Genomic DNA, 23,915 nt, shown 5'->3' with positions numbered 1-23,915 from the left:
TTTATGCTGTTGAAATATTTTTTAGTATTAGCACTATAGCTCCCTCTGCTGGTGAATTTTGATAAATATTCTGCACAGTCTGCGGTATTTCCCATTAATAAAAATACAATTTCCCAAGTTTTGTGAACAGTTGACTTCTCAAGAAAGAAAAATCCAAAAACAGATTAATCCTGCAACACACTGTCATAATATGTTTGTTGTTGCTTTTGTTCCTTTTTGGGGTAGTTAGTGTGTTTTTCTAAAAGTGGAATGAAATTAGACAAGCAAGTCAATTAATTGTATTACGAAATACACAGATAGATATATAGTTAGAAATTGCTTGGTCAGTAACTTAGCTGTCATACAGCTGGATAAAGTAAGGTATATAACAAGTTCTGTAGTTCTCAACTGTGGGAACATGATGGAGAGCAATTTATCCAGTGTCCCCGTCTCTCACTCCAACTCCCTGCAGATCACATGTCCAGTCTTTTGGATCAGTTTGTTGATCTAACTGATGTCATTTTGCAACAGACTGGTAGAAAGAGTCTAGCAACTTGTTGCACACATTGAAAGACCTGAATTACAGTCTACTCAGGCCCGTCTTGTACACAGCATCACATTGCCCCTCCAGTCCAGCCCTACCATGGTTTTATCCAGCCTGTTGTTACTGTAATAATAATAACAATAATAAGAATAATAATAAGGAGGAGGAGCGGAAGAAGAGATGGGGGAAGAAGAAGTTTTATATTTTTATTAGTAGGCACTATCTTCCACTTCACCCATTCACTGGACCCGGCCGGTCCGTCACTGAAAATCCTCCCCGCTTAAGTGGACCGACAGGAAGTTGTTCCCTCACTGAAAGTATTCCGACCTGCGCAGCCGCAGAAATCATCCGCGCCCCCAACGGCCAGACGTTTAGCCGCCTGTGGTTGGGTGGATGCGGAGCAGGTTCAGCGGAACATGGAGCGCTGTCTGCGTGGATGAGCATTTAAAATCCAGCTGATCATGAGTGGGCCTGTGCGTGGGATACTAGAAGACATGGATCGACAGATTATGCCGGTAGGTGCAATGACAAACCCCGAAAAACGTATTATTTTCCCCGTTAGCCCACCGCGGAGCAGACCAGCGGAACCAACGTTAGCTGAGATGTTAAAGCTAGTCAGATTTCAGTCAACTTTTCAACCAAGTTTGTTTGTTTTTTTTACGCACAAAATGAAAAGTGTCTGGCTGAATCAATTTGTTGCGCAAAAATCAACTTGCTAAGCTAATAGGGGGAAAAAAATGTTGATGAGTGGTCAAGCAGAGATTTTTTTTATTTTTGCTAGCAAAAACACCAACAGTTAATGCATTACATTTTTTATTATCATTAATGATGCATTTTCACAGCATAAAATGTAGGCTGTAGCATAGTATTATGTCTTTTTAGCTAATGTTACTATTGTCACATTGTCATATATATATGTAGATAGATAGATAGATGTGTGTGTATGTGTGTGTGTGTGTGTGTGTGTGTGTGTGTGTGTGTGTGTATTTTTATATGCAGCTGAGCTACTGTGACCAAGCAATTTCCCTTGTCGATCATTCAAGTCTATTTGAGTCTATCTAAGAATTATGACTAGACACTAAAATGATTTCAGGCATCTTAGTGGTTCTTTTCTAAACGTTGACACTGCTCGCTGTCCATCTCAGGCCGTATGTGAAGAGGACACAATGTCTTCTACCTGCGTGGGGATGTCAGATTTGTCCGATGAGATCCTGCTCTGCATCCTCCGCCATGTTCCTGTGTGTGACCTGCTGATGAATGTGGCGAACGTCTGCCAAAAGCTGCACACACTGTGCCACGACAAGGCCCTGCTCACCAACGTCAGCCTGTCTGAGGACTATAAGGTAAAGCAACGTAGCCGAGTTTGTGTTGTGTGTTTGGTAAGGCATGTCTCAAGAGGGGTCTAAGGCGTGTTAATCTTCATAAATATTATAAACAACACGGTTTAATGGATGAAAACATTAAGTGTCGTGTTCTTTTCTGTCCCTCTAGGCTGATGATCTGTTGCTTCGCCACATTATCAAGCAGCTCGCTAATCACGTGCAGTCTCTCTGCCTTAACGGTTGCTACTGGCTGTCAGGTTCTACCATGGATCATCTCGCTCGCTGCAGAAGAGTGACTCATCTCGATGTCACCGGCTGCCGCCTCACTTCTACTTGTTTGTCCAGGCTCCTCTCCTCCCTCTCTTCTCTCCAGTCACTTGCCTTTGACGTGACGCCGCGCTTCCACTCCGGTCACCTCAGTTCAGAGGCGGTGGACACACTGAGCCGCCTGTCAGAGCTCAGGCAGACGCTCTTGACGCCAAGTTACGGTGTGGTGCCATGCTGTTCCCAACTCCGCAAGTAAGGATATGTCAGATTACATGTGATGTAATCTGACATATGGGTGATGGCGGTGGGTGATTTCTGTGCCCAGAAATCACCTACTGCTTTGTTACCATACTCAAAACGTCAATTTCATTCATTTAAATAAATGTCACTCTGATTTATTTATGGCACTGAATGATGAAAGTATAGCTGTATTTATAATTTTATTATTACAAAATGCCAGTGGCGACATTCCTGGAAAAACTTCTAATCATCTCTACAGGTTTAGATTCCGAATGTTTAATCTTCAGACAGTGGTCGGTGGGTTCGGATATTTTTGCTTTAAACAACATGTCGAATTGCTGCATTTAATACAAGAATTAAATGCGTTTAGCACAAGCCGTCTTTTGTTATGAAGGAGACAGAACTAGATACTCATCATTTTTAGAATTGAGGTTGAAATTTTCCAAGGACTAATGGAACAGGAAGGAACAAGAAGGGGCCATTACATGAAGAGCCTTACTTCTTTACAATAATTAATTTAGTTTCCCCTGAATTCTAAATGAGTATTAAACTACATTTTCTGTAACGACCAGTAAATACAGGTAATGTCAAACAAACAAGGACCAACACACCTTTATGTTATCATATAAGCATGCTAAAGAGCACTCAAATAAAACTTCAGGACACAACATACATTTGCTTGTCACTCCTACACACATTACAGTGTAAATTACTGAGAAATGAAGAAAGAGACAAACTTGCACGCAGAGTTTAAATCACTTCCCATCTGAAGTGTGTGCATTCACGTTTTCCTTCCTGCTATAATAAGGACATATTACCTTCATGTTTGTGCGTCTTTGTTCTCTAGGCTGATGCTGCAGTTTGACATCTCAAATGTGACCAGAGATGGTGTTGGTGTTTGCTGCCAGTTGATGGTCGGTCAGAGTAGTGTGCCACATTACCAACAGCTGGAGGAGTTCACAGCCAGGCTGGCTCCGGGAGAGGTGAGTTTGTTAGTCTGTATGTGAAAGCTTTCCTTTTTTTTTTTATACATATCTGCACACTGTTATTGATGTATTATTATTGATGTCCTCAGGTAAACCAGACCTTGCTTCTTCTCTACCTGGCAGTGTTCAGCGTTCACGTTCCAAAGCGTCTCAGAGTTTTCCTCGTGTCGATTCCTGGTCCCAATCCCGCTCACTGGCCTGCTGCTCCCTCGCTGGCTCAGAGCTTGGGTCAACGGGGGGATCTGGTGGCCCTGCAGCTGCCTCGGACCTGGCTAGATCCTCAGTCGCTAAAGCGAGCTCTGGAGGGAAACAGCCCCAAGCACCTCAGCTTCAGCCGCTGCCCGGTCTTCTGGCCGCAGGTGTTCCAGTCGCTGCTGGAGGGAGGAGTCAAAGACGCCACACAGCTGACCAGCCTGAACCTCAGCGGGATCAACCATGTTCTTCACTCGGAGTGCAGGAGTGTGGAAGATCAGCAGCTGGCTGCTGAGACAATGAGCCAGTTGGCGGATTGCTGCTGCAATGTTAAACACCTAAACCTCATGCACACACATTATCACCACGAAAACTCACCCGGGCTGGATGTCGGAACACACCTGTGTGCGAGCTTGGCTAAACTCAGACACCTGCGCTCTCTCACTCTGCCCGCCTGCGCTCTGTCAGATGGCGTAAACGTTCATCACATCTCGACGCACAACAGCCCCCCTTCCCCTTTGTTCCAGGGATTAAAGAAAGCTCCACGTGTGGGGCTCCAGATTTACAAGCCCGACTCAGAGTCTTCTCTGTTCAGGGACAGCACCACAGGGCTCGCTTTGCTCTTAGCCGGCTGCCCTTTTTTGGAGACCTTTGAGCTCATTGGTCCGGGTTTTGCCTCCGCGCTGCCTCGGCTCGAGCCGTGCACTCGCGCCAGCGTGGATCCTCGCGGTATGTGCGCTTGGGCACGAGGAGTAGCCGACGCACACTTAGCAGCACTCGGGGATTTGCCTCGATTGCGTCGTCTGACTCTGGCGGGACTCCCTGGGGTCCTTAGGGGGACGGGACTGGTACGGCTGTCCAGGCAGTGTAGAGACCTGCGAGTATTATCCCTGGCCAATCTGGGATCCCTGAAAACCATGAACTACAACACTGCCTTGCTGGATACACTGAAGGAATGCACACAACTACAGGAACTAAGGTCAGAATGAGTGCACTTAATCTACTGCAATAATACAAAATCACTATTACATAACTGGTGTTAGATGGCCCTCGCATCATAATAATATTTCCTTTCTGTTCAACTAAATATTTTATTTATTAATTCAAAGAAGCCGTTTATTAGCTAATCCTTATACTATATATATTACATATTTTAAGCGGGGTATTGGGTAGATTCAGAATCATTATATTTTACATGATCCTACAATAAATCTCCCTTTTAAGATCAGACAAACTTAGCATGATTGCAGATTAGATTGTTTTTAATTTTTGTGTGTGTGTGTGTCATGAAATATTTCTCGTAGATCCACTACAAAACAAAGGGTAATACACCAGTTGCTTCAACTTAAATTCCTGGATCAAGTTCACACCATCACTCGCCTCATTGCTTGTATTCACTGAACACCTTTTGTGTGTTTGTTTCCTAGGTTAGAGCAGCCCTACCTGAACGCCAACGCGTCGTTCTTCGAGGCTCTGTCCTGCTGCTCCCGTCTGCAGCGCGTCTGCATTATCTCACGCAGCGGCACCTTCGACCCGTCGGCCCTAGAGACCTTCATGGAGCACTGCCGCTGCGTCATCATGTGTCACGTGTTCATGAGCGGCACCTTGGTGGCCTGCCGGACGCTGCAGAAAACTCTCATGGACAGGTCAGCGACTGCGCTTGTGTGTGTGTGTGTACGGCGCAGGAGACGAAGTTAGCGCAAGAATAAACTCCTGTGTTTTTTTTTTCCCCCAGATTTTCGTCTGAACGCCCGGCTCTCAGCGTGGTCATCTATCCGTTGCAACACGAGGACCTGCCTTCAGTCATGAGAGAGATTCCACTAACGCTGCTGGATCGGATAACTTTGTTTCAGAGCCACGTAGCTCAGCCGCCACATTTATCGCCGCTGTGACGTCACCCAGAAAGCTTCAGTGTGACTGGAGCTCAGCAGCTCAGAGCCTTTCCTTCTGTAGGTAATAAAAGTCACAAATGAAAGAGTCTGTCATCTGTACTCTGATTTCTAATTGTGTGTTACATCAGCTGTTTCAGGCTGCTCCACAGCAGTGCATCCACTGTGATTGTTTACACTGACATGCCACTCTACCCATGGTCTCCGAAGGGAAGGCTAATCAAGTTAGAGTTTATTGGTCCAGGTCATTTCATATCCGAGGCCTCTGGGGCCTAAGTTGTGTCTTCGTTTGGCCACTATGTTACTTTCAAAGTTAGTGCCAAAAACATAACAAATATGGGGTTCATTTGTACTGATAGCTTTGTACCTGAGGCTATGAATCAGAATGTCATAATAAGTCATAATAAACTCCATTTTTAATTCTTGTCTGTGTGACATTTTTCATGCTCTCTCAACTGCTACTTTTTAAATTATTATGATTATTATTAAATACCTACACCAGTAATCAAGTCAACAGCAAATTAGCTTGATCGGGGAAAAGCCTCCACAAGGCATCAAGAAAGTAAGTGCTTTAGGTTGAATTACCCTAAATGTCTGTATTGTAATTTTGAGGTAATTTATATTACATTTTTTTTCCAGGGGATAGGTCTTTGTGGAGAATTTGGAAGCCAGGTCAACACCTTGTGCTGTTTTTCATGTTTTTTTGAGCTGCTCCTAAACTGTTTTCCGTTTCACCCTGCTGGGGAGTGGGGATAGCTGCTACCGTCTAAGAGTGTCATTGCTTTGGGGTGGAGGTACCTGGTCTGGTCTCCAGACGTCTGGAGACCAGACCAGACCTCACACACGTGTGTGAGACGTGTGGTACAGTTTGAGGAGGTTGTTTGTCCCTCAGGCCATAGAACTCTACTCCTAACACCTGTGAGGAAACAACTGTGGTCATTGTTGATACATCTACGGATACATAGATAGACATATCTATCTATCTATCTATCTATTTATCTGTCTGTCTGTCTGTCTCTGTCTGCGTCTGCGTCTCCACCTATGGTGTCTGCCGGGTCAAGATGTGAACATAGATCAGCTGTCCACCAGCAAAGAGACCAGGTGAGTGCAGGCAAAGACTCTGCAGACTATTTACATCCATCAGGTCTCTTTGCTAGTGGACAGCTGATCTGTTGTCTCTGTGGCCAGTGGCACAGAGTCGTACCCCCCTCCATACAGTGATGGTGAGGGGTCCTAAAATGTCCATCGAAAGATGGACTCTGACAGACTACTGTCGAGGGCTTCTATTTAAAACCTCGGTTCCTCTGTGGCCGTACGACATGATGACCTCACGATGACGTCATCAAAGAGCAAGCCCTGTTCGTCTCCATAGCAACTGTCAACTAAGTATTTTCGAAATGTGTACACAGACTGGTCCATGTCCTCCACTGATCCATGTCAACTTCATAATTAAACCTCGAAGACCTCTGCTGGACACGCTGGCGTGGACATAATGTGACGGACTGTTTTCTCATTTCCTGGTTTATTTACAGCTTGACCTCAGCTGACCTTGTATGTCTGTGAATTTAAACCAATGATATAAACCCTCCAAACGACTTGTAGATTGACATTTGCTGTTGGCGGGGCATCACATGTTCCTGTTGGAAGTAGTTTCAAAATATCTCAGACTCTTCTGTCCTCTGTCTCATGGTCTTCTTAACCTTAAGAAAAGAGAGCAAAAGCATTGGAGTCAGCGCACAGGCGTACTACTCTATCCACGATGTGATCGATCAATGCGTGACGTTCATATTTTTATAAAGAAAGCCTTTCCACTATTTATGTATGCTAGTAATAAACACAATGGTTTAAATTTAGATAATTTACCCGGCTACATTTCTTATATAATCGAAAAAGCTCCGAAAAGGGCGCTTGATGATTATTGTCTGATATCTATTATTCAGGTCTAGGCCAGTAGCATCGTGGTGGTGATACAGTCAATGGGTAGTCCACATGCTAGGTATGTAAGTTTGACACAGTTTGAACTTTGCTGAATGTTTGTGAAGAAATTGGACGTTTTGAATGAGCTTTTAATTATTTAGGTTAAATTGCTGAATATGTTGACGTCCGTCGCCTGTTCGTGTGCGCGAAGCGGTAGAAAAATATCGGCCCCTGTTGCCAAGTATTACACCTTGGCAACGGTTAAAGCGTCACCGAAAACACTGACTCTGACACGGGGACAGGATTTGTCTGAACACCGGTCATGCAGACTCTTCACACCGACTCCTCGGCGGCTGTCTACGGGACTTACCTCCAGGTCCGTGTCCCTGTCGGCCTGTTCCCGAGGGGACGCGGACCTTCTGGACACCCCCTCAGTCGCAGCTAACCCGAAGGACTTCGGCTCGCTGTCCACCGACATGTCCTCCAGGAGGTCGTTCAGGAAAAGCAGCCCTGGCATCCGGGACCTGAGACACCCAGAAGACGACCCCGGGGAGGAACACTTAGATGAACCTCGCAGGAGGCCTGGAAGGAGGAATACACCGTACTGGTACTTCTTACAATGCAAGAGGCTGATTAAAGAGAAGAAGGTCAGTCCTGCTAAGCTATTTAGTCCTTTTCTTCTATTTTTTTTTTTTTGTTTTGTTTTGTTTGTTTATTAACGTGTTTGTCCTCTCACAGCTGCAGGAGGCTTTGGACGTGTTCTCCAGAGACATGCTGCAGGGAGAGAGGCTGCAGCCAGAGGAGTTCAACTACTCTGTCCTGATAGGAGGCTGTGGTCGAGCTGGACAACTCAAAATGGCCTTCAAACTCTACAATGATGTAGGATAGTCTATTGATATGCTTTTAATATCTTTACTATATATTGTACTTGTAGGAAGGTTATTATGGTTTCCACAGAGTCTTAAAAAGTCTGAAGACCCAACATGAGCTTATTTTGCATTGTAGCTCCTAAATTACGATTAGTGAAGCATTAGAACCAACCTTTCACGCTTAAGATCCAGCCACAGTCTTAGTTTTATCTTTAGTTTACATGTTGTGCTTCTAGCTAACAGCACTTACTTTGAAATCCTGGGACAGATCATGATACACAATTATTTATGTGTGTCCTCCAGATGAAGAAGCGAGGTCTGGAGCCCACCGATGCGACCTACACTGCTCTATTCAACGCCTGTGCAGAGTCACCTTTCAGACAAGGCGGCCTTCAGTATGCTCTGAAGTTGGAGCAAGAGCTCCGTCGCAAAAACTACCCGCTCAGCACCATCACGTACCACGCCCTCCTCAAGACCCACGCCTTCACCAACCACCTTCAAGCTTGTATTCACACGCTCAGGGTACAACACAGATCTTCAGTACAGACGACGTGTGTGAGTTTAACAGATGTTGTTTTCACTGAAGGTTGTCGTGTCTGATTGCCACTTTGTGTGTGTTTGTAGGAGATGCTGCAGAAAGGACACCCTGTAACTCAGGAGACGTTTCACTACCTGCTGATGGGCTGCCTGAAGGACAAAGAAACAGGATTCAGAATGGCTTTACAGGTATGGGCACAATTTGCACGCTCCAACTGCATTGGTATCGATGTCCTTCATATGTCCTATATATGTCCTTCATACTAAAAATAAACTCATGCTGTTGTTTTCCCGTATCACTAAATGCTTTATTAATTAGCTACAATTTAAACATGAGAGCTGTGCAGATTGTGTTCTCTTTGTGCCATCTCACGTTACAACCAGGACCCTCATCTCCCACAGTGTAACCAAAAAACTCTTATTGAGCCTCAACTGTTAATTTCAGGTGTGGCGTCAGATGCTGCGGTCAGGCATTCTTCCAGACTCAAAGAACTATAACTTGCTCCTGAGGACCGCCAGGGACTGTGAGATTGGGGATTTGGCCTTGGCTGCTGGCGTTCTGCTGGGGAATGACTGTGAGCGTCAGAAAGGGAGCCAAGACGCATCAGAGTCCAGGAGCAAGGGTGTGATAGACATTGATGTCCTGGAGAGGCAGCTGTTTCTCCAGCCTGATCCACACAGTGACGGAAGACGTAGTGAGGTAGAGTCCAACAGCAGAGGACAACACTCGACCGATTTGATACCAGTCAGACAAAATGGAGACATCCCACCGCCTGTCGACTTAGTAGCTGTTTCCACAGCTCCTAACTTACTGGACGTTTTTGAGGGGAAAAGAAGTGCTGTGATCTCCCTCTGTGCTGTAGATGGACCATCTGATCGCCTCGCCCTCATCGGTGGAGCTAAAGGTTTCTTGGAGAAGATGGCCGCCAACGGACTCAGTCCAGACCTCAGAACTCTGACCCTGCTGGCTGACACGATGGAACCGGGCTACGAGTCCCTGCAGCTGCTGTTGAAAGTCGCCAAGGAGCATCGGGTGAAGCTTGATGTGCCGTTCTTCAACTCTGTGATTCGCAGAGCAGCAAGAGCTAGTGACCTGGAGGGGGCGAAGGTACTCACATAAACAGTCTTTTCTCAGTATCTTCGCAGGTATTGTTGGTCAAATGAGGACATTTTTCTGTCCTCACCACAAAATATGAAGCATCATCCCCTCTACTCTCTTTTCAGGCTGTGTTGAGTGTGATGCGACAGCGAAACCTAAATGTTGACATACAGACGTTTGGGTGCCTTGCATTAGCCTGTGAGAGACAGAAAGATGGTCTGCAGCTGCTGAAAGACATTGAGGTGATGAGATACATCCAGAACATCTGAGTAAAGGTTTTGTTATTTCTATTTAGGACAGAAACTCATCCCTGAATTGTGTGTTTTGCAGGAAGCAGGACTGAGGCCCAACGTTCACATTTTCTCTGCCCTAATTGGCCGAGCTACTCGTAGACTGGATTACGTCTACTTGAAAACGATACTGAAAAGCATGAAGGACAAAGGAGTGGCGCCTAATGAGGTCATCATCACACAGCTGGAGTTTGCTGCACAGTATCCTCCCAACTATAACCAGGTGAGAATACGTACGGTACATTTCAGAGGAGTTTCAGATCCGCCAGTATGACTCTCTTCAGAATTTTCTTTTTTGTGCATGTAAATGACTCAAAACTTCAGCTGAATTTTCACACAAGTCGTGCAAGTAGACAAAGAAAACCTGATCAAATAAATGAAACACAAGTACCACGCTGGTGTAATAAACAGTTACAATTAAAATGAGCCAATATTACATATCAGTTTTAAAATTTAGTGTACCACTATGATAAGAGGGTCAGGAGAGGGTATGCTCAGAAGTGTTCTACGATTTATATTTATTTGTAATATTGTTCCTTTTCACTCTGCTCGTCCCCCTCCCCTGCCGTCTTCTCAATCCCAGTACAAGTCCCGAAGCAACTACCTCGTCCACATAGATGGTTTCCGTGGTTACTACCAGCAATGGCTGAGAGACATGCCTGCTCAGAGCGCCGAGGAAGAGCGGGTGGAGCTGAAGGCCTGAAAACTGAAGCTGACATACAACCGAGGAACCAGAGAGCAGCAGCGAGGACATGTTACAGGGACAAGACGAGCAGCATTTCATCAGCGTCATTCTGCATTTAGTGCTGTAGCTCTGGATGCACTTTGAACATATTTACTTACTCATTTGTTTATTATTAAAAATGGGACAAAACATATTAATGAATATTTCCAATGTAAACATGTATGGCATTGTAGCCAGGTGGCTAATTTGCATCCCTTATAACATTGGCATTGATGGTATTCTTCGTCGTGTAACAAATAAACTCAGTGGCAGAGAGATAATCTTTTTTTTTGTCTTTCTGATTATATTTTATTATTATTATTTTATTGAATTGGGACCGTGCATATTAATGAACACTGATACGTTAGAGTTTTCATTCTTCATCCTTCAATGTTTTTTTTCTCTGGATGAATTCATTCAGTAGTGGGGAGGCAAGAGCATTCAAAACTTTGAAGATGAGACAGGCATCCATAAAGATATATTAGCTAACTAGATCAAGAATATTGTACATTACAATAATAAATGTGGAGTGGTTTCCTGTATAAGATTTTAACTGCCTTCCTGAAGAGAGACTTGATAGGTTTTACTGTACTTTCATTTGCGTGTGTCCAGGTTGGTCGTATATGGTAGAAGTTTGACAGATTGAATTTCATGGTGTTTGTGATTGTTTAACCTGTGCTTTAAATGATAGGTTTGTGTCAAGGACCACTCTGAGAGATTTCTACTACATGAAATCTCACTCCGCCCTGCGATTGACTGGCGACTTGTCCACGGTGTACCCCGCCTCTCGCCTGATGACAGCTGGGATAGGCTGCAGAAACCCCCGCGACCCCAGTGAGGATTAGGCGGCAGTAGAAGATGAGAAGTCTCACTCCAGATGGTTGATCGCCCTCTGCTGACTGGCGAGAAAAGAACATGCAAACAGTATTTTCAGTGTAAACAAGAAGATTGATTAAACCAATGAGATACAGGTGCTGATAATTTTGCAGCAGCTAAAATTTTTTTCTTTTTCTTTTTTTTTTTGCATGGAAATATAGCACTGTATCTTCAGCATAAAGTTGTAGATTAACATTTGGGCAAACTTTATGTAGGTCATTTACATGTCGTGACCATTTCCGTTTTAATCCTGCTGAGGAGTGGGGATAGCTGCTAGGAGAGTGACTGCTAAGCGGTGGGGGTGCCTGGTCTGGTCTCCAGTGCTGTCTCTGCCCTACTCCACAGACAGGTTGAGGAGGTCGTTTGTCCCTCAGGCCCAGGCCATTGTTGATACATCTACAGATACATATATAGACATCTATCTATCTATCTATCTATCTATCTATCTATCTATCTATCTATCTATCTATCTATCTATCTATCTGTCTGTCTGTCTGTCTCTGTCTGCGTCTCCACCTGTGGGGTCTGCCGGCGCAAGATGTGAACATAGATCAGCTGTCCACCAGCAAAGAGACCAGGTGAGTGCAGGCAGAGACTCTGTAGACTATTTACATCCATCAGGTCTCTTTGCTAGTGGACAGCTGATCTGTTGTCTCTGTGGCCAGTGGCACAGAGTCGTACCCCCCTCCATACAGTGATGGTGAGGGGTCCTAAAATGTCCATCGAAAGATGGACTCTGACAGACTACTGTCGAGGGCTTCTATTTAAAACCTCGGTTCCTCTGTGGCCGTACGACATGATGACCTCACGATGACGTCATCAAAGAGCAAGCCCTGTTCGTCTCCATAGCAACTGTCAACTAAGTATTTTCGAAATGTGTACACAGACTGGTCCATGTCCTCCACTGGTCCATGTCAACTTCATAATTAAACCTCGAAGACATCTGCTGGACACGCTGGCGTGGACATAATGTGACGGACTGTTTTCTCACTTCCTGGTTTATTTACAGCTTGACCTCAGCTGACCTTGTATGTCTGTGAATTTAAACCAGTGATAAAAACCCTCCAAACGACTTGTAGATTGACATTTGATGTTGGCGGAGCATCACATGTCCCTGTTGGAAGTTGTTTAAAAATAACTCTTCTAATCTCTATCTCACGGTCTTCATTTCCTTAAGAAAAGAAAGTAAAAGTATTGGAGTCAAAGGTACGGGCCCACTAATCTATCCATGATGTGATCGATGTGTGACATTCAAATTTTTAGAGAGAAAGACTTTTAGCTATTTATGTATGCTAGCAATAAACATAGATGTTTAAATTTTGAAATTGTTTTGAACATTTTTTAAATAATCGAAAGGGGGCCGGAAAAGGGCGACTGATTATTATCATCTGATATCTATTATTCACGTCTTTTTTGAAAAATGCGCTCACAGCAAGCGACGTCTCCATGGTTACGGCCACTGAGTGGCAAAAAGTGACAGTTGAACATGGAGATTAGCAGCATTAGTCTAAATTGTAAAATTAATTAAAAAAAAAAAAAAGGTGAAGAGTTGTTCTGCGACTCTGTACCAACAGCTTTGAAAAGCAGTCGGAGATATATTTTTACAGATTTCCACGACAGCCAAAGAAAAGAGAAGTAAAGGGATCGCTGCATTAGGAAGAAACAACTGGAATCCAGGCACCAAAACTGAAACTGGTGTTGTGGTTCATATTTTGTGGCAGGTAATATTAATTTATGCTGTATTTTTTATTATTATTTAATTATTATTGTTATTTTTTGATGCAGTTATTTCTTAACTTATGTTCTGGAGGGCTGTCAGATAAGTTGCTGTGGCGGAGTTACGGCCGACAAACTATTTCAGTTCCAACAATAAATAACAATAAACGGAATATTTTCAATCACTCCTCGTCATCCTTTTAATGTCCGGTCGGACGCTACATTATTATATGGCTAACGTTACTTGTAAAACTCTTAGCGTTAGCATCTTTTATTTAGCTATGTTTAGCTTAACTGGAATGACCTAAAACTAACTTAAACGAACTGAAACTGAGGCTAATCCACTTTTCCAAATAAGGGGGGTACTCTAGTTCCAAAAGGTCTGACTTTAGTATAAGTATAGTATTTCCCGGCGTTGAAATCAGGTCCATATAAATACCAGGATATGGTCACATGTCAATGTTCGTGGACCATTTGTTATTTGGTAGTTGGTATGGATCATTGTCGAGTCCAATTGAGAGAGAGCAGCTGCTAGTGCTGTCCCTGCTCCCTGTTCTGTCCAGAGTGAGGCCTGTGATTCCTGGTAGCTCCTGTCTTGGACCCTCTTCAGTTTGCTATCCGCCTCATGTTGAAGTGCATGATGCTGACAATCTACTTGTTGCAATGAGCTCACTCTCACCTGGATTGCGGGAAGGGCGCTGTGAAGATCATGGTCTGTGATTTCTCCAGTGCTTTTAACACCATTCAGACCTTTTTGGTGAGTGAGAAGCTACTCATTACGGGTTGGGAGCCTCTGTCAGATACGGTTGTCAGTAATGTGAGGGGTCTGTCCTGTCTCCATTTCTGTTCACTCTGTATGCCTCTGATTTCTGATACAGCTCTGGGTCCTGCCAACTGCAGAAGTTCTTTGGTGACTGCAGTGGTAGGGTGTATTAGAGATGGAAAGGAGGTGGAGTATGGGACACCACCTATTCCTGAATGTGAACAAGACCAAGGAGGAAGTTGACACCAAAGGGCGTCTCATCCTTCAATTTTATGTGATGTTTCAGCTTCGTGGCATGTCCAAAATCCAGCTCATGGTGCCTAAATACATCAGAGTAGTCCTTTAACTTTTGTGTTGTTGTCAGGTCTGAACCTACATCTGCTTACATCTCAGGGGGGTCTGGCTCTGCTTACATCTTGCTGACTAAAAATGCAGGCTGTGTCAATGCAGCTTGTCGGAATGGATTCATCAATCAGATAAGTTTTTATTAGAATGCTATTCAAGATTTCGCACATGTGCTGTAAAATACTGTAAACAAACGTATCTGACATAAACATATGTAACTGGTGCGTGTATCTGTGTGTGTGTATATGACACGTTGGAAATTCAATGCCCTCTGTCTCCTTAAAAGTGAATCCAGACTTCAGATTTATATCTAAGAATTTTTCGTCTTCTCTCTGCTTGCCTGGCTTATCAGCTGCAGAGGCAGATGGTTCTTTGCCATCGGAGCAGTCGCCGGGTGGTTTGTGAGCTGGAGGGCATCACTCACGCGTTGGTGGACTTTTTTGTTCTAGTGACAAAGCGATCCATTTTGACCCCAGTAGTTGGCTGATGGGAGCGAGCTGTGAAAGAATGTCTTTGACATTCAAGTGCCAGATGTCACTTTCAAAAATTTTCTTGTAAAAGAAACGGAGGGATTTCTTTTTATCTTTTATCAAATTTGTGACCTTTACACCTGGGTTACATTTGGAGAACTGAAAATGTTTGCAGAGTAAATACATGTTGCACAGGTTACTGAAGTGTGACCTCAAACTACAAATGTAGTATATTTATAGAGAGAGAGCTTTAATTCGTCCAAATAACAAAATGCAAGGTAGAGTGGGGCCAGAAACTGGCACCTTCCATTTTCACACGAACAATCACAAACCAGCCCATCCTCAAGGAAGGGAATTAAACAACATAATGATAGAGGAGACATGATAAATATGTTTAAAAGGTGACATTACAAAACCATATATTCTGCTGCAGGAAATCTTAAAACAATCTATAACCTGATATCTTGATTTTATGAGACAAAGAGAGAAAGAAAGTAAATACATTTTGATTGGATTGTATTGAATAAAGCCAAAAGCATGAACTCATTGGAGAGGAGAGATGACAAATGATTGATTCCCAGATAAAAGTAGCATTGCATGAAACCTTGTGCAACACAACCAGTGTCTTCCAGATGGAACTTGGACTCATTAACAACAAAGTGAGAGAGGCCTTTAGTTGCTTGGAAGTTACCCTGGGTTCATTCATGACGTCTCAGACTACCGTGCATCTTTCTTTTGTCGTGACCTGTGGAGGGTAACAGTCGTCTTACATCTCCTCCATTTGTTCACACTCTGACTGTTGATTTTAAATTCTTTACAGATGTTTTGTAACTTTTTCCACTTGGATTAACAACAGCAAATATTTTTCCTCATATGTCCTCAGGTATCTCCTTTGTCTGTGACAACATACACTTCCACAAACATGTGTTGTGTGAAGATCAGACTGAAAGACACCTGTGTTTCACCTCTGAATAGATTCTGAAGGGCGCAGAGGTTTTGGGTTAGTTCTTCTGTACTAACTAGACCCCGGAGCTGCAAACGTGCCACACTCTATTTTGTTGTGACTGACACACGGAATACTTGAAGATATCTGCAGTGCCCCACCTACCACTTCCCCTTCTTTTAGCAAATAAAAAAGGAGTGGTTTGTAGTATTTTTAGCATTTCTACTTTTAGTTTAGTGATTGTCACCACCAGACAGATCGTTTGCTTGTTTGGACATGATGTTGTTCTCTTCCATAGTCTTGGTTGTGTCTTTGTTGACCTGTCAGAGTGGCCTCCATGTGTCCGGCTGTGGTAGATTTAATTTATTTAATTATTAATTGAAATATTCAAATATATCTTGTTTAACCATAAAGTTGAATTATTTTGTTCAGCCTATATTGTGATCCACCTGTGGTGTACTTGGTCATCAATGGACTGTATATGTGTAAGATAATATAACAAACCAAGAAAGTAGATCACATTGAGCTAACGACAATATGGTTTGAATGCGTTGCTGAAAAAGTCCATAGACACCTTAAACAACATGCTCTTTAACTCTACTAATTGATTTCTGTGGTTAATTAGCAATAATCAAAGATATAAAGAGAGAGAGAAATCAAAATGACAGACTGTCCGGGTGGTGTTTAGCTCAGCAAGTAGAGCACCTGCCCCACAGTCTCCACTGTAGGCAGCCCCGGTTTAAATCCCGCATCGGGTGCCCTTTCCTGCATGTCGCTCTCCCCTCTCTGTCTCCACTGCCCTGTCCAATAAAGGCTGAAATGCCAAAAAAAAATATACTTAAAAATGACAGATTGTAAAATCAAAACGTATTTTGTTGAAGGAGTGTGTTCGTGCACAGAATTGATTGAGGTTATGTTAAATATAATATCTGTAAAATATGAATATGTTTTATTAACAACACTGTTCCAAGATACAGTGTAAAAACAGTACTTTAATGTTTGGTTTCATTGTATTTTCTTCTTACAGATTACACCTGTGCAGATAAACCTGTGTTCACTCCATCCAGTCTGGTAGTGAAGTATGGAGACCCGACCTCTGCTACATGTGTTGCTTGTAGTAAATCCTGCCAGGGCACTGGTTTGGAAAAATCTCAGGGAAAGCAAACAGAAAATGGAACTACGTTTGTGTGGACCGTTGACGGAATAACTGAATGGGACTCAACTGTGACGTGTTATTACAGCACTGCTGATAAACAGTGTTGTACTGACCTGAATGTAACTGTCTACCGTAAGTAAACTTGACCAAAACACTTTTAACATTGATGGTTTTATCATTTAGAGTCAGATTTTATTCTCTTTATTAGCTCAGATTAACAGTAGTTGCAGGGATTTATAGTCTCTAGTTTGCTTTGTGTGTCTCTCTACATCTTTGTCTCCATCCTTGTCTCCTCAGAGCCTCCAGAACATGTGTCCATCAGCTTTGTAAATCACACTGAGCCGATGGTTGAAGGTCATCAGTACCAGCTGCAGTGTACCGTGGAGAACGTAGCTCCTGCTAAACACCTTGTTGTGACCTTCTACAGAGGAGAGACAGTCCTGGATCAACTTCAGTCTAAAAGTAGTGAACCCTATAAACCAGTGACTGAAACCTTCACTCTGAACATCAACACTAGTAAAGAAGATAATGGAGCTCAGTTCTGGTGTGAAGCCAAACTAGAACTGGGACCTGAAGGACCACAACCCCCTCCAGTGGTGAAATCAGAAAACATCACTGCTACAGTCAACTGTGAGTCTGACAAGAAACTACTTTAACACCTTTGTTAATCATTTCACTCCTCTTACTGTGATGGATGAAGTCCTTTCATTCATTCATTGGAGCTGTTCCTAACCTGGGACCTTATAGTGACAAACACACATAATGTAAATATGTCCTAACTGTCCACGTCCCCTCAGCTTTACAGAGCTTTATTATTTGGTTTACAGGTCCAAGGATTTAATGCTTTAATTTTCTCTAATATTTCTGATCAGCATCACTTCTGTTGCAGAATACAGCTGTTTATAAAGCTACAGAGTTTGTACTAATTGATCATCAACAAACGAAACTATAAACTGGATGAAAAAACTGGATTTTTCTAACGTATAATGTTTTCTGTTCTTTTTTATCACCTCTCACCCACCTCTGCAGCCACATGGCCCACATACGCTACAGTGTTGATAGTAATAGTTATCCTGGTTTTCTTCGGACTCATCGGATACATCCTATACAAGCGCAAATGACATGGACTTGTAAGTGGTCAAGTATGATTCTAAGAGATGACAGTGACAACCTGAAGGACATTTCCCATTTACATACACAACATAATCCTGTACCTGTTGAAAGCCATCAAATGTAGATGGACCCTTTAAAAGTGGACACATGAGGGAAAACAGTTGTCTACAGCCTACAAGGAAACTAGACATTAACTCATAAACAAACCAAACACAATGGTTTAAATTTAGATAATTTACCCGGCTACATTTCTTATATAATCGAAAAAGCTCCGAAAAGGGCGCTTGATGATTATTGTCTGATATCTATTATTCAGGTCTGGGCCAGTAGCATCGTGGTGGTAATACAGTCAATGGGTAGTCCACATGCTAGGTATGTAAGTTTGATGCACTTTGAACTTTGCTGAATGTTTGTTTAAGAAATTGGACGTTTTGAATGAGCTTTTAATTATTTAGGTTAAATTGCTGAATATGTTGACGTCCGTCGCCTGTTCGTGTGCGCGAAGCGGTAGAAAAATATCGGCCCCTGTTGCCCAGTTTTACACCTTGGCAACGGTTAAAGCGTCACCGAAAACACTGACTCTGACACGGGGACAGGATTTGTCTGAACACCGGTCATGCAGACTCTTCACACCGACTCCTCGGCGGCTGTCTACGGGACTTACCTCCAGGTCCGTGTCCCTGTCGGCCTGTTCCCGAGGGGACGCGGACCTTCTGGACACCCCCTCAGTCGCAGCTAACCCGAAGGACTTCGGCTCGCTGTCCACCGACATGTCCTCCAGGAGGTCGTTCAGGAAAAGCAGCCCTGGCATCCGGGACCTGAGACACCCAGAAGACGACCCCGGGGAGAAACACTTAGATGAACCTCGCAGGAGGCCTGGAAGGAGGAATACACCGTACTGGTACTTCTTACAATGCAAGAGGCTGATTAAAGAGAAGAAGGTCAGTCCTGCTAAGCTATTTAGTCCTTTTCTTCTATTTTTTTTTTTTGTTTTGTTTTGTTTGTTTATTAACGTGTTTGTCCTCTCACAGCTGCAGGAGGCTTTGGACGTGTTCTCCAGAGACATGCTGCAGGGAGAGAGGCTGCAGCCAGAGGAGTTCAACTACTCTGTCCTGATAGGAGGCTGTGGTCGAGCTGGACAACTCAAAATGGCCTTCAAACTCTACAATGATGTAGGATAGTCTATTGATATGCTTTTAATATCTTTACTATATATTGTACTTGTAGGAAGGTTATTATGGTTTCCACAGAGTCTTAAAAAGTCTGAAGACCCAACATGAGCTTATTTTGCATTGTAGCTCCTAAATTACGATTAGTGAAGCATTAGAACCAACCTTTCACGCTTAAGATCCAGCCACAGTCTTAGTTTTATCTTTAGTTTACATGTTGTGCTTCTAGCTAACAGCACTTACTTTGAAATCCTGGGACAGATCATGATACACAATTATTTATGCGTGTCCTCCAGATGAAGAAGCGAGGTCTGGAGCCCACCGATGCGACCTACACTGCTCTATTCAACGCCTGTGCAGAGTCACCTTTCAGACAAGGCGGCCTTCAGTATGCTCTGAAGTTGGAGCAAGAGCTCCGTCGCAAAAACTACCCGCTCAGCACCATCACGTACCACGCCCTCCTCAAGACCCACGCCTTCACCAACCACCTTCAAGCTTGTATTCACACGCTCAGGGTACAACACAGATCTTCAGTACAGACGACGTGTGTGAGTTTAACAGATGTTGTTTTCACTGAAGGTTGTCGTGTCTGATTGCCACTTTGTGTGTGTTTGTAGGAGATGCTGCAGAAAGGACACCCTGTAACTCAGGAGACGTTTCACTACCTGCTGATGGGCTGCCTGAAGGACAAAGAAACAGGATTCAGAATGGCTTTACAGGTATGGGCACAATTTGCACGCTCCAACTGCATTGGTATCGATGTCCTTCATATGTCCTATATATGTCCTTCATACTAAAAATAAACTCATGCTGTTGTTTTCCCGTATCACTAAATGCTTTATTAATTAGCTACAATTTAAACATGAGAGCTGTGCAGATTGTGTTCTCTTTGTGCCATCTCACGTTACAACCAGGACCCTCATCTCCCACAGTGTAACCAAAAAACTCTAATTGAGCCTCAACTGTTAATTTCAGGTGTGGCGTCAGATGCTGCGTTCAGGCATTCTTCCAGACTCAAAGAACTATAACTTGCTCCTGAGAACCGCCAGGGACTGTGAGATTGGGGATTTGGCCTTGGCTGCTGGCGTTCTGCTGGGGAATGACTGTGAGCGTCAGAAAGGGAGCCAAGACGCATCAGAGTCCAGGAGCAAGGGTGTGATAGACATTGATGTCCTGGAGAGGCAGCTGTTTCTCCAGCCTGATCCACACAGTGACGGAAGACGTAGTGAGGTAGAGTCCAACAGCAGAGGACAACACTCGACCGATTTGATACCAGTCAGACAAAATGGAGACATCCCACCGCCTGTCGACTTAGTAGCTGTTTCCACAGCTCCTAACTTACTGGACGTTTTTGAGGGGAAAAGAAGTGCTGTGATCTCCCTCTGTGCTGTAGATGGACCATCTGATCGCCTCGCCCTCATCGGTGGAGCTAAAGGTTTCTTGGAGAAGATGGCCGCCAACGGACTCAGTCCAGACCTCAGAACTCTGACCCTGCTGGCTGATACGATGGAACCGGGCTACGAGTCCCTGCAGCTGCTGTTGAAAGTCGCCAAGGAGCATCGGGTGAAGCTTGATGTGCCGTTCTTCAACTCTGTGATTCGCAGAGCAGCAAGAGCTAGTGACCTGGAGGGGGCGAAGGTACTCACATAAACAGTCTTTTCTCAGTATCTTCGCAGGTATTGTTGGTCAAATGAGGACATTTTTCTGTCCTCACCACAAAATATGAAGCATCATCCCCTCTACTCTCTTTTCAGGCTGTGTTGAGTGTGATGCGACAGCGAAACCTAAATGTTGACATACAGACGTTTGGGTGCCTTGCATTAGCCTGTGAGAGACAGAAAGACGGTCTGCAGCTGCTGAAAGACATTGAGGTGATGAGATACATCCAGAACATCTGAGTAAAGGTTTTGTTATTTCAATTTAGGACAGAAACTCATCCCTGAATTGTGTGTTTTGCAGGAAGCAGGACTGAGGCCCAACGTTCACATTTTCTCTGCCCTAATTGGCCGAGCTACTCGTAGACTGGATTACGTCTACTTGAAAACGATACTGAAAAGCATGAAGGACAAAGGAGTGGCGCCTAATGAGGTCATCATCACACAGCTGGAGTTTGCTGCACAGTATCCTCCCAACTATAACCAGGTGAGAATACGTACGGTACATTTCAGAGGAGTTTCAGATCCGCCAGTATGACTCTCTTCAGAATTTTCTTTTTTGTGCATGTAAATGACTCAAAACTTCAGCTGAATTTTCACACAAGTCGTGCAAGTAGACAAAGAAAACCTGATCAAATAAATGAAACACAAGTACCACGCTAGTGTAATAAACAGTTACAATTAAAATGAGCCAATATTACATATCAGTTTTAAAATTTAGTGTACCACTATGATAAGAGGGTCAGGAGAGGGTATGCTCAGAAGTGTTCTACGATTTATATTTATTTGTAATATTGTTCCTTTTCACTCTGCTCGTCCCCCTCCCCTGCCGTCTTCTCAATCCCAGTACAAGTCCCGAAGCAACTACCTCGTCCACATAGATGGTTTCCGTGGTTACTACCAGCAATGGCTGAGAGACATGCCTGCTCAGAGCGCCGAGGAAGAGCGGGTGGAGCTGAAGGCCTGAAAACTGAAGCTGACATACAACCGAGGAACCAGAGAGCAGCAGCAAGGACATGTTACAGGGACAAGACGAGCAGCATTTCATCAGCGTCATTCTGCATTTAGTGCTGTAGCCCTGGATGCACTTTGAACATATTTACTTACTCATTTGTTTATTATTAAAAATGGGACAAAACATATTAATGAATATTTCCAATGTAAACATGTATGGCATTGTAGCCAGGTGGCTAATTTGCATCCCTTATAACATTGGCATTGATGGTATTCTTCGTCGTGTAACAAATAAACTCAGTGGCAGAGAGATAATCTTTTTTTTTGTCTTTCTGATTATATTTTATTATTATTATTTTATTGAATTGGGACCGTGCATATTAATGAACACTGATACGTTACAGTTTTCATTCTTCATCCTTCAATGTTTTTTTTCTCTGGATGAATTCATTCAGTAGTGAGGAAGCAAGAGCATTCAAAACTTTGAAGATGAGACAGGCATCCATAAAGATATATTAGCTAACTAGATCAAGAATATTGTACATTACAATAATAAATGTGGAGTGGTTTCCTGTATAAGATTTTAACTGCCTTCCTGAAGAGAGACTTGATAGGTTTTACTGTACTTTCATTTGCGTGTGTCCAGGTTGGTCGTATATGGTAGAAGTTTGACAGATTGAATTTAATGGTGTTTGTGATTGTTTAACCTGTGCTTTAAATGATAGGTTTGTGTCAAGGACCAATCAGAGATTTCTACTACATGAAATCTCACTCCGCCCTGCGATTGACTGGCGACCTGTCCACGGTGTACCTGCCTCTCGCCTGATGACAGCTGGGATAGGCTGCAGAAACCCCCGCGACCCCAGTGAGGATGAGGGGGCAGTAGAAGATGAGAAGTCTCACTCCAGATGGTTGATCGCCCTCTGCTGACTGGCGAGAAAAGAACATGCAAACAGTATTTTCAGTGTAAACAAGAAGATTGATTAAACCAATGAGATACAGGTGCTGATAATTTTGCAGCAGCTAAAATTTTTTTCTTTTTCTTTTTTTTTTGCATGGAAATATAGCACTGTATCTTCAGCATAAAGTTGTAGATTAACATTTGGGCAAACTTTATGTAGGTCATTTACATGTTGTGACCATTTCCGTTTTAATCCTGCTGAGGAATGGGGATAGCTGCTAGGAGAGTGACTGCTAAGCGGTGGGGGTGCCTGGTCTGGTCTCCAGTGCTGTCTCTGCCCTACTCCACAGACAGGTTGAGGAGGTCGTTTGTCCCTCAGGCCCAGGCCATTGTTGATACATCTACAGATACATATATAGACATCTATCTATCTATCTATCTATCTATCTATCTATCTATCTATCTATCTGTCTGTCTGTCTGTCTGTCTGTCTCTGTCTGCGTCTCCACCTGTGGGGTCTGCCGGCGCAAGATGTGAACATAGATCAGCTGTCCACCAGCAAAGAGACCAGGTGAGTGCAGGCAGAGACTCTGTAGACTATTTACATCCATCAGGTCTCTTTGCTAGTGGACAGCTGATCTGTTGTCTCTGTGGCCAGTGGCACAGAGTCGTACCCCCCTCCATACAGTGATGGTGAGGGGTCCTAAAATGTCCATCGAAAGATGGACTCTGACAGACTACTGTCGAGGGCTTCTATTTAAAACCTCGGTTCCTCTGTGGCCGTACGACATGATGACCTCACGACGACGTCATCAAAGAGCAAGCCCTGTTCGTCTCCATAGCAACTGTCAACTAAGTATTTTCGAAATGTGTACACAGACTGGTCCATGTCCTCCACTGGCTCATGTCATGTCGATAGTTTAACTTCATAATTAAACCTCGAAGACCTCTGCTGGACACGCTGGCGTGGACATAATGTGACGGACTGTTTTCTCACTT

The 23,915-nt window shown here is 43.7% G+C and overlaps 4 protein-coding genes across 6 annotated transcripts in view; all 4 read left to right on the top strand.

Moving 5' to 3' along the window:
- The first annotated feature begins 767 nt into the window (after positions 1-767).
- Positions 768-5,844, top strand: fbxl18 (F-box and leucine-rich repeat protein 18). Its single transcript, XM_047578171.1, has 7 exons — positions 768-1,038; positions 1,669-1,866; positions 2,015-2,364; positions 3,200-3,335; positions 3,428-4,509; positions 4,958-5,176; positions 5,266-5,844. Exons 1-7 carry the CDS (start codon positions 985-987, stop codon positions 5,420-5,422), a joined length of 2,196 nt encoding a protein of 731 aa, XP_047434127.1. The 5' UTR covers positions 768-984; the 3' UTR covers positions 5,423-5,844.
- Positions 5,845-7,245: 1,401 nt separating this feature from the next.
- Positions 7,246-12,651, top strand: LOC125003913 (pentatricopeptide repeat-containing protein 1, mitochondrial-like). The gene is made up of 9 exons (XM_047578172.1): positions 7,246-7,415; positions 7,498-7,983; positions 8,075-8,215; positions 8,509-8,727; positions 8,830-8,931; positions 9,188-9,850; positions 9,967-10,083; positions 10,172-10,354; positions 10,715-12,651. The coding sequence occupies exons 2-9, from the start codon at positions 7,513-7,515 to the stop codon at positions 10,832-10,834; spliced, it is 2,016 nt and encodes a 671-aa protein (XP_047434128.1). The 5' UTR covers positions 7,246-7,415; positions 7,498-7,512; the 3' UTR covers positions 10,835-12,651.
- A 2,418-nt stretch (positions 12,652-15,069) lies between these two features.
- LOC125003445 overlaps positions 15,070-23,915 on the top strand; it is an 83,103-nt gene continuing 74,257 nt past the window's right edge. Inside the window, exons 1-12 of the mRNA XM_047577402.1 lie at positions 15,070-16,320; positions 16,996-17,256; positions 17,422-17,754; positions 18,154-18,237; positions 18,937-19,178; positions 19,269-19,409; positions 19,703-19,921; positions 20,024-20,125; positions 20,382-21,044; positions 21,161-21,277; positions 21,366-21,548; positions 21,909-22,010. Coding sequence (XP_047433358.1) covers positions 16,245-16,320; positions 16,996-17,256; positions 17,422-17,754; positions 18,154-18,237; positions 18,937-19,178; positions 19,269-19,409; positions 19,703-19,921; positions 20,024-20,125; positions 20,382-21,044; positions 21,161-21,277; positions 21,366-21,548; positions 21,909-22,010 — 2,523 coding nt within the window. The 5' untranslated portion in view covers positions 15,070-16,244. The remainder of the gene's footprint in view (positions 16,321-16,995; positions 17,257-17,421; positions 17,755-18,153; positions 18,238-18,936; positions 19,179-19,268; positions 19,410-19,702; positions 19,922-20,023; positions 20,126-20,381; positions 21,045-21,160; positions 21,278-21,365; positions 21,549-21,908; positions 22,011-23,915) is intronic.
- ptcd1 (pentatricopeptide repeat domain 1) lies at positions 18,174-22,416 on the top strand. Of its 3 annotated transcripts, XM_047578352.1 has the most exons (10): positions 18,174-18,254; positions 18,554-18,609; positions 18,693-19,178; positions 19,269-19,409; positions 19,703-19,921; positions 20,024-20,125; positions 20,382-21,044; positions 21,161-21,277; positions 21,366-21,548; positions 21,909-22,416. In XM_047578352.1, exons 3-10 carry the CDS (start codon positions 18,708-18,710, stop codon positions 22,026-22,028), a joined length of 2,016 nt encoding a protein of 671 aa, XP_047434308.1. In that variant the 5' UTR covers positions 18,174-18,254; positions 18,554-18,609; positions 18,693-18,707; the 3' UTR covers positions 22,029-22,416. The 3 variants fall into 3 exon arrangements, with proteins under 3 accessions (XP_047434308.1, XP_047434307.1, XP_047434306.1); XM_047578351.1 differs by having other exon boundaries at positions 18,250-18,609; XM_047578350.1 differs by having other exon boundaries at positions 18,250-19,178; positions 21,909-22,415.

This window comes from Mugil cephalus, chromosome 2, assembly GCF_022458985.1.
Source record: "Mugil cephalus isolate CIBA_MC_2020 chromosome 2, CIBA_Mcephalus_1.1, whole genome shotgun sequence".
Taxonomy (NCBI): domain Eukaryota; kingdom Metazoa; phylum Chordata; class Actinopteri; order Mugiliformes; family Mugilidae; genus Mugil; species Mugil cephalus.
The sequence above is the reverse complement of the archived record's forward strand: the minus strand, read 5'-3'. Positions and strand labels throughout refer to the sequence as shown.

Excerpts from the sequence above, each read along its gene's own strand:
- ptcd1 (XM_047578352.1), top strand. The coding sequence starts at position 18,708 with ATGTTGACGTCCGTCGCCTGTTCGTGTGCGCGAAGCGGTAGAAAAATA. Across the intron at positions 19,922-20,023 it reads CTTGTATTCACACGCTCAGG|GAGATGCTGCAGAAAGGACA; the intron begins GTACAACACAGA and ends GTGTGTTTGTAG. Across the intron at positions 21,549-21,908 it reads ATCCTCCCAACTATAACCAG|TACAAGTCCCGAAGCAACTA; the intron begins GTGAGAATACGT and ends TCTCAATCCCAG.
- LOC125003913 (XM_047578172.1), top strand. The coding sequence starts at position 7,513 with ATGTTGACGTCCGTCGCCTGTTCGTGTGCGCGAAGCGGTAGAAAAATA. Across the intron at positions 7,984-8,074 it reads GGCTGATTAAAGAGAAGAAG|CTGCAGGAGGCTTTGGACGT; the intron begins GTCAGTCCTGCT and ends GTCCTCTCACAG. Across the intron at positions 8,216-8,508 it reads CCTTCAAACTCTACAATGAT|ATGAAGAAGCGAGGTCTGGA; the intron begins GTAGGATAGTCT and ends TGTGTCCTCCAG.
- fbxl18 (XM_047578171.1), top strand. The coding sequence starts at position 985 with ATGAGTGGGCCTGTGCGTGGGATACTAGAAGACATGGATCGACAGATT. Across the intron at positions 2,365-3,199 it reads TGCTGTTCCCAACTCCGCAA|GCTGATGCTGCAGTTTGACA; the intron begins GTAAGGATATGT and ends TTTGTTCTCTAG. Across the intron at positions 4,510-4,957 it reads ACACAACTACAGGAACTAAG|GTTAGAGCAGCCCTACCTGA; the intron begins GTCAGAATGAGT and ends TTTGTTTCCTAG.